Raw genomic sequence first — 9267 nt, forward strand, 5'->3', positions numbered from 1 at the left:
TAAAATCAATTTTTTTTCAACCCTGTGCAGGTGGCTTCTTGTTGTATAGGTTAGAATTAAAAATCTTGTTAAAGATGTATACAGTAGTAATTGGTGTAGAGCTTGAATGCATCTTAAAGTTGCAGGTCAGACATGATTATGAACCATGAATGATCATTAACAACCTGTTTCCTCCATGTCTCCAGAAGCAGAACTTTGGCATTATATTTATATTGACTTAAAACCTGAGATGTGCAGAAACTGGCGGCTCCTTAAATAATGGATCATGTCTTAAAAATTTATTTGGTTAAATTAGCCTCCAAATGTTTTCCCTCCATTATATGATGCAATACTCTCCATTCCCATTCCTTTATTGTCCTGTTAAGCAAATAAACACAAATAAACTTGCTTTGACTTGCCTTTTACCGTCAAAACTGGGAAGGTCTGGATTTCCACTAATGAAACATACCTGAAGAAGTGATTGTTCCCCCATAAGATACGATCGCCATGCCACAGGTGCACCAAGGAGTCAACGACTGTACCATTCACACAGGACCTGCAGAAAACACAAACATGTTAAGGTCATTTGCAATCATCATCTTTAAATAGGAGGAAAACTGAATACCGCGGGCAGCCACTTTTTGAACGGGAGGGAATCAAAAGTCTGATATGAAAGTGTAGGAGCTGAGTTCATGAGCTTCCATTGCAGTGATGTCATGTGAAACTCTTCAGTCTAGTGGTCCATAACGCAGGCAGATAAGCAGAGAGATAGCAACTACACCAAACCTTGTTAATTCTTAAAACAGCTCACCTGGCATTGCCTTTGGGCATCAAGGTGACATCACCATCCGGGCAGATTTCCAGGACGCAGTGCTCCGGCTGGATCCCGATGCCAAAGAGCTGGATGTCCTGAGAGGTGTCTGCCCCGACGCGGGTGTGCTCCTAGTACACACAGGTGGAGAACATATGGATCAAAACAGAATAAAAACTAATTTGTAGGAATACTGCAGAAGGAAATTAATGAAAAACTTAAGAGTAGTAACCTTATTCTTTAATGAGCGTGACAAAAATGAAATAGGAACAGGTTTAAGGGGGAAAAAAAGAACACCCGGTTAGAGGGAGCACAAACATTCCAGCTAACAGAGGATGTTCTAGTCCATTTCACATTGCCATAGTCATTCCTCACTGATATGCTGGTCTGGTCTGCAGAGGCCAGACAAAGGGCTGTTGTAATGCAGACTGTTTTCTCACATACCTACGTCCTCACAAGTTCATCTAGCTGTTTATTAGTTCCAGGCCTTTTTTAACTGCACAAGTCTCTTGTGTTCTCTATCTGAATAACTGTCTCAGTTACATTTAACTGTACATGTTAACAAAAGTAAGGGAGGTTAGCCTTCTTTAACAAATGTTAAACAAATGTGGGGTGGTTTTTACAGACTTTCTGCATGGGATTGTAGTCATTAATAACGTCACTTAGTTTTTTTAACTCAGTTTGGCACAAGATTCCCCTAGATGTCATTGGTTGTTAACTAGAATTGGCCTAATTTTAGCTGAATGATAAAATCGGATGTGTTTGAAATCAGTGAATGCACCATACCTAATCACTACCAGCTGGGATGAACAACAAGTGAGAAGACTCAAAGTCAGTTATTTTTTGAATCATGAACATATTTCAATAATACGACAGAGTATTAAGGCAGGCAGGAGATTATTGTTTTTTTTTTTTATGAGAATAGTGTTGTAACAAAAATAGTCATAAAATTATGAAAATAAAGTCATACAATTACGAGAATAAAGTTGTGATATTATCAGAATAAAGTGGTATTTTATGACAAGAAGGACATTCTTCCCTAAAATGAGGAATGTCGAGCATCATGTGAAGTTATACTTTTGCAACGGCTTGACAAATACGCAAATGAGGCACACCAGCATCAAATTGGGCAATATGTCAAAGTGGACTCAGGTTGCTGTTTGGTGGTGCTGGTCGGCCGTTATATGCTGGTGGGAGCTTAAAGCTTTCTTTCTGAAACGGTTGTGGTATGATGACTTCATTATCGTTATTTTTATTTCATTATCATAATATTATGACTTTATTTTTTAAATAATAAAAAACAATCTCTAGCCTGGCCCTATTACTCCTTCGTACAATACCGTTCAGAATGAGAATAGAAGAAATGTCCAGAAAAGCAGCCAGGGTTTAATTAGTTTTTAAAGGAGGCATTATGGCTGTTTTCTTTAGGTTGGAACAAACTGTTCGTTCTCCTCTTCACAATTAGTTTTAGAGATTTGGTAGTTTACTATGAGACATTTGCATTTACAAAACATCATTTAGTAAACAAGCTTTGTTTTAAAGTATTATATGCTTTCATGATATTTGCTATAAAGACATACAGGATGGCACACTTGTTTTTAATATACATGTGTAATAAAAAAGATGGGTAATGAGAACTAAGAAACAGAAACCAGATCTGAAATCTCAGAGAAAAAGCAACTTGATTTTCCATTAAATAGTCTTTAGGTAAGTGTGTGTTTAAGGCACAGAGAGCAACTCTGCAACACTGCAAATTTACCTTCAGATAATAAACAAGCAGTTCGTTCAAAGCAGGATCGGCATTAAGATTGACCAGAAAGCATTTGTCTTCTCCAACTTTAATCCCAGAAGTTTCCAAAGAGATGCCCATGCTCTCCAGTTGCTTTTGACGCTCCTGTAAACACAGATAACGGTAGTGTAAAAGTGAAAAGAGGCAGTCCAGGCGTAAGTCTTATCATGAGATTGAAGTCATACAGTAGCAATCTCCTCCGTCTTCCTTAGCTTCTCCTCCCAGGTGACTGTCATCTCCTGAATGAGCTTCTCAGATTCCTGCAGTTTCTCCTTCAGCTCAGGAGCCTTCATGGACTGAAGGAAAACAGTGTGAGAAGAAAAAACAATCAGCATTTGATTCTTGGTGATTGGAGGACAGAGCAACAATCCGTGATGGGCCACATCTCACCTCCGCCTGTGAGAGCTGAACTCGAAGTTTCTCCACCTCTTCCCTGAGCTCCCTGATGATCCGAGCATTGGGATCTTCATTCACCACGGCATGGTTGACAATTCTCTTGGCCCTGTCAGCATAACGTAACGTGGACAGTGTCTCCTCGTAGTTATCAGCAGACGGACTCACTGTGGCGATCATGGCTGTCTTACTGTTCCCACCAAGGTTGTCCTGAGGTTTAAGGTAACATAATATTAAACATGCAAGCCCAAAAAGGGACACATTTTCTAAAAACAGGAAATAAAATAGATAAATAATAAAGATGATTAAAATATTCCAAATAATAATTATCTAAAATATATGAAACACAACATTACCAAAACTCTATAAAAAACAAATACGATAATTGTTTAAGAATTATAGAAATCCAAGAGTGCCAAAATACTTTACATAATCAATAATTAAATTATTTTTGAACTATCTAAATAGCCGTAAATATTTGTGGTGTTAAAAAATAGCCTCATCTCAAAATACGAATCCTAAAAATTATCGTAAAATACATTTTCAACATCTAAATAATAATAGTGTAGAATAAATATGTAGGTCCAAAAATTTAATAAGAAAATAACAAATAAATCAATATTTTTATGGAATTAACCAAGAATTAAGAGTTTATTTCCATTAAGTGACTAAAATGGAATCTTTTTGAAACATAAAAATGTGAACAGTTAAATGAATGAGAAATTAAAAAATAAAACTATTATCTTTTTTATTTTTTTTTTTATTTTGTCTTTTTACAATAATTATAATTATGATGTTTTCTTGTCATCTCATGGTAAACTATAAAAAATGAAATGTATTTATCAAATACAAAGTCACAAAGTTAAATCCATTATTTGGGATTTATTTCTTATTATTTATTGTTTACATATCGTCAATTAATTTTGGCATTTATATGATAAATGCAATTCAAGTATTTATGAATCTATTCTTTTCTAATTATTATGTAAAAATGGTTACTAATTTTTTTTACACTTTGGCATTAGATCAAATTAAGGGTAATTACATAATATAACCTTGCGATTAATATATAAATTCTTTCTTTGTTATTTCTCATTAGTTCTGAAATATGCAGCTGTTGGGGTCAAACCTTCAGCAGCCAGGTGAGAACAGAGTCTCTGTAAGGCACAAACTTGGCCTTCCCCTTCCCTGCAGACTGATCGGCCAGAGCAGAAATCACACATCCCAACGTAGTGAGAGACCTAAAAGGGAACAAACCTACATCAGATACATTGGACAGCTTGGTCGCCCAAATATTATGCTCAACTCACATCACACAGTAATGATAAAAATGACAGTATACTTGTTTATATTGCTGCCTTCTTTGAGTCGCTCCCCAGCAGCTCCAGTCTTTGATACACGCTCACTTCCTGCCAGGTCAACCAGACTCATCTTGCTCACTTTTTCTCCTGAATTCTGTTTCAGACAGATTTGAAAACTGTTCATGAATCAGAAAAAAACTGTCAGCTATGTGTAAAAAAACAACAACAAAACAAAACAAGACGAACTCCGGACTGTAGATCATAGAGAGTTTGTGTGACGATGATGCTGAAGACGGCGTGTGATCGACTGCTCTCCTCATTCATGTTGGTTGCTGCGACTGTGCGGGACTTGTTCCCCTCAGACATCAACACCTCAATGTCCTTAAACAATCAGATGAAAAGTGAATAATGTAAAAAAAAAAAAAAAAAGTTTTTTCAGAGAACACTTAAAATTTCGAAATGTATTGATGTGACTTCTGTAAGCTCTAGAGGGCTTTTCCCTATTTTTTTTTTTCAAGCGTGGGTCACAACAAGCAGTAGGAAATCATCTGGACCAAGAACAGGCAGCAAAGAGGCCAGAGGAACAGGGTGGAGATTTTTTAACGTCACTGAGAAAAAACCTGCCAAGGCTTGGCATAAAAACTTCATGTACCTCATTACTGTAGCCACAGCAGGGATATTTCTCATTACAGCCTTTGCACATGGGAGGATTTTAAACAAAGTTATTATTCTCTTATAAATCAGTGGTTTGATTGCAAAAAAGTAATTCTGCAAAAGTATGAATCAGAAGAATGCAGCCAAGTGGTTTCAGCTCTAGTTGTGTGATGCCTGCAGATGGGTGAAAGACAAACCTCAAAGCTGGTAACAGCGAGCTGTGAAAGACCGTCCACATACGGACCAAGAACTTTATGTTCCCGAACTTTAAGGGACTGGCGGCTTCTGGAAAAACAGAGAAGGTTAAAAAGAGTTTGGAAAGCAGAAAATATTTAGTTGCTTCAAAATAATAGGAGCTTCTTGCTCTGAACTCAGTTTTATAATAATTGCTGTAGCTCTATTGTATTGCATGTAAGATACATAAGATGAGACATTATGTCAAACATCATTATGTGATTACATGGCTATGAGTCAGCATTAAAAATCTAAATCGTAGATAATAGCTACAGTACGTCATGAGTTTTTTTGTAAAAGGAAACAACAGAAACTTCAACACCAGTTTCAGCACACTGCACAATGTGTTCAAGTTAGTCTTTATTACAGAAAGTATATATCACAGCCAGAGAGGTCTTTGAAGTGGACTCTGCAAAATACAGGCACTGTAGTTTGAAGCCGATTTCAGTCAAATCAACAAAAGCCAACACCACAAGTAGGCAAGGGTGTAATTTTGAGGTGAGGTGGTGGGGGGCTGTTTGTAAAAACTGCGGCGGTGCTAATAAGTGTTTGTGGTAACAGTATGGCATTTGAGGGATTACTCAAGCTGAAATGTTTTTGTGCTTTTACTGAAGATTCAGAATCTTTTTCAGTAACATAGCATAATATCTATTTTCTTCATGAGTTTAGTTAGAAAATTATATTTTTGTCTTGAGGATTTTGGCTTTACATGGTTAAAAATCCTCCTCTTTAAACATAAAGTAAACTTTTACCGTATATCTACCTTTGTTTTTGTTATATAACCCCAAATACATATTGTTTATAATTGGCATTTATAGTTTAAAACAACAGCATGAGATTTTTCATCTCTACTGTTTCAACAACTTAATAGACAGAATAAGTATGAACAGCAAAGTGGTGTACAATATGGGAAAACTGGACCCCTTCTAAACTTTCACTTTTATGTAAAGACAAAGTCAGCTGTCTGACTATAGTAAATAAGAGGGATATATAGCTGAGTTATGACAGGCGCTCCATTATCATCTAGTTTTTAGCAGTTTAATGCCGTTTACAAACAATTGATATGAGACAAGAGTTAAAGTGTCTGTTGATGAAATGAACAACCAGCCGCCATCTCACTTTGAATCGGCTTAACTTTTCTAAGCAACCAGCTACATTTATCTAGTAAGGCTATGATTACTTTGGCTATTAACTTAAAAAAAACAACTAATTACTCAATAACAAACATAGTAAATTTTTTTTTGGAAAGCTTCAAAATCTGTGAAAGTACAACTGTACTATGATACAGTGAGGCTTTTCTCTTGGGCTCGGCTAATACTAGGACCAGATACATAAAGTCGATATTAATACTTCTGGTCTTGGTATATTTATAGGGGGTTGGTTTAGGTTTTCTTTTGTGTTTCGCTCTGTTTTTCTCTGTTGTTTATTGTGTTCTGTTAGGTAGTGCAATGTTTAGTTCATTCTTTTAGGTCTGGCTCCTTAGTTATGGGCGTTTTTACTTCCCCTTGTGTTCTAGTTTATTTCCTTAGGTCAGTGTTTGTGTTTTTTATTTGACTGAGTATTTCCTTATGTTTTAGCTGATTCCCAAATGTGTCCCTGCTTTTCTTCTGCATGTGCTGCTCCACATTCTCAGCTGATTATCCGATCTATATTCTTTGTCATTCTCCTCTTCTTCCCTTAGTATATAAGACCAAAGTTTCTCAGTTTTTATTGCTGGAATCTTACACCATCTTTCTGGGGTAAACCTGTCATTTAACCAACCCTGAATCACAGGTCTTCCACTTTCTTCAAACAAGTGCTTTATGGCTTTATGGTCTTTTAGTTCACAATGATTTTATGAAGTGACTGTCAACATGTTTAGTCCTGTTCTCTCTCTTAATGTGTTTTTTTTTTAATTAAAACGCACAGTAGTTATATATAATAGTAATGATTTTTTTTTTTTCAAAAAACATAAAATAAAATAAATAAATAACAATTTCCTATTCCATTAGTATGTGAAGTAACAGAGCTTGAATTTTGTTTTTTTCCATCAAAGTTACAGATCATACAACATTTCCTTGCAACAACCTCACTATATACAAAAAAAAAAGTTTGAATACAAGATCTTAATAATTTAATATTAATTAATAGGGTAACTTGATTATGTAAAACAGAACCACAGCAATTAAATACAAAAACTGCAGCTTTGGTAATGTCTTTACAGATATACAAAGAATAGATTTACTAACAGCAAAACATGGTCACTCACAAACAGGGGAAATTTGTGGTAGTGTTCTTTCAGCCTGCTGACTGGCAGTGAGCCTCAACAGGTGGGGAAGTCTAAGGACAATATTGCTCTCCATAGAAAATCTAGCTCCCTGTCACTGACCTCTAAATGAAGAAACTTTAAACCATAAAAGGTTTTGACACTTTGTAAACCATGATTTTCCCTAATAGTGGTAACTACCATATGATTCATCAAATGATAAAAATTATTATCAATCCCATCCCAGCCCTGCAAATTACAACAAAATGTGTTTATAGCAATAGCCCTATTTACACTACCTTCTGAAAACCGTTCCGTGCCGAGCTTTGATCGGTTAACCGTGCCGAGCTCGGTTCCTTACGACCATTTAGAATCACGCTACCACGGTTCCTCCCCTCCTAGTGGTGATCTACGGTACTACTGATCTCCAGAGAAAAACAGGCAAACCAACATGGCGGTGCCTGTAACATTCAGGGAGTTATGTTTAGATATCATTGTGATATTTTGTTGTTTGCGGAGAGAGTAAGGCGAAAAAGGCAGCCTTTTGAGAATTTACTTGACAGATTCGGCTTTTCGGAAGAGAATACGACAAACAATAGTCCAATCAGGGCTTACAGATGCAGGAAAGAACGACAGACGTTGAGGTTCATCACACGGCTAAGCAAAATCGTCACTGGAAATTGTGTAGCACTGTAGGGAAGCTTGTATTTTAATGAATTTCTTAAATTTCAAGGATACGGATGCTGACTGTAAGGAGATGAGGCGGTCTGCTCATGCGCTCTTTTCTTTATCTGAGAACCGAGCCAGAACTGAACCACTCCAAGCCCTACTGATGTACTACTACCAGTTTAGCGTGGTTGGGTTGTGTCTGGCACGGTACGGTTCAGTTGTGTGTGCCATTTACACTCAACAGCTATCTCGGATACCATGCTCGGACCAATCTCGGCACGGTTACAAAAGGGTAGTGTAAATGGGATTTAAGACAGATGCTCCACTAAATAGGAAACTGCTCCTCTGCAACTTTGAGACACTCACATAAATCTGAAACTAAATCAACTATGCATATGTTATGCAAAGCAATAAGCCAATCAACTAGCTTCCAACTCATATGAGACATTAGTCCCAACTCCACGGAACGTCTGTTGGTCCAAACAGAATCAAGAACCACTATCTGAGCAGGAGGAAGTGGTTTTAAAACTGAATTTGGCTGCATATTCAGACATTTACAACAGACAGAAGAGTGCACTGTTATTCCTGCTTGGCTTGTAGCCCGCAGGGTTGCTCTGACATCTTTTATGTCCCAAGCGTCATGAACAGATGTTCCCAAAGCAGGACCATTTAGAGCTAACTGTTCCTTGCAGTCTGTCTGCCAATCCGCATCAGACCGCAGAGGCAAAGAATGCAGCAGTGTCAGAGGACCATGCTAGCTGCTGTTCAGCAGGAAATGACCAGGACAGCTTCCTACACGCATTATTCTGTCAGCGTCCCCCCTTTAAGGCTAACAGACATGAGAGTGACTCCAATATAGGAACAGAGGGACAGTGCTGTGCTGTAAACTCCAGTGAATTGACATCACAGTTCTGGTAACTGACTGTATCGGTGCCAGATCAGGGATCAAGAGCTGGCCAAAACATAGCGATCATTCACCTCACAGGGAACACACTCACCCTTTGGGATCCAGTAGGTCTCTGACCTTCTCGTTGTAGATCTCCATGTAGGACACTTCCACCTTAAAAGTCTGGGTCTCGTTCTCCTCCTTGTGGACCCTCTCAAACAGAGAGCAGCACAGTCGGGGGATTAAACCGGGCTGATCTCCATTTCCCATCATGGAAAACGATTTCCCTGAACCTGCATTCAAAGC

At 37.6% G+C, this 9267-nt stretch overlaps 1 protein-coding gene across 5 annotated transcripts in view; it reads right to left on the reverse strand.

The window, feature by feature from the left end:
* LOC107081851 (kinesin-like protein KIF13A) overlaps positions 1–9267 on the reverse strand; it is a 54852-nt gene that overhangs the window by 21497 nt on the left and 24088 nt on the right. For all 5 annotated transcript variants that reach the window (XM_015370200.1, XM_015370191.1, XM_015370209.1 and 2 more), the window contains 10 exons: positions 9074–9254; positions 5125–5212; positions 4520–4654; positions 4315–4427; positions 4102–4213; positions 2970–3182; positions 2765–2875; positions 2550–2684; positions 791–921; positions 449–535 (listed from right to left, as the gene is read on the reverse strand). In XM_015370200.1, coding sequence (XP_015225686.1) covers positions 449–535; positions 791–921; positions 2550–2684; positions 2765–2875; positions 2970–3182; positions 4102–4213; positions 4315–4427; positions 4520–4654; positions 5125–5212; positions 9074–9254 — 1306 coding nt within the window. The remainder of the gene's footprint in view (positions 1–448; positions 536–790; positions 922–2549; positions 2685–2764; positions 2876–2969; positions 3183–4101; positions 4214–4314; positions 4428–4519; positions 4655–5124; positions 5213–9073; positions 9255–9267) is intronic.

Source organism: Cyprinodon variegatus, unplaced genomic scaffold (assembly GCF_000732505.1).
Source record: "Cyprinodon variegatus isolate N-32 unplaced genomic scaffold, C_variegatus-1.0 Scaffold2, whole genome shotgun sequence".
NCBI classification, from domain to species: domain Eukaryota; kingdom Metazoa; phylum Chordata; class Actinopteri; order Cyprinodontiformes; family Cyprinodontidae; genus Cyprinodon; species Cyprinodon variegatus.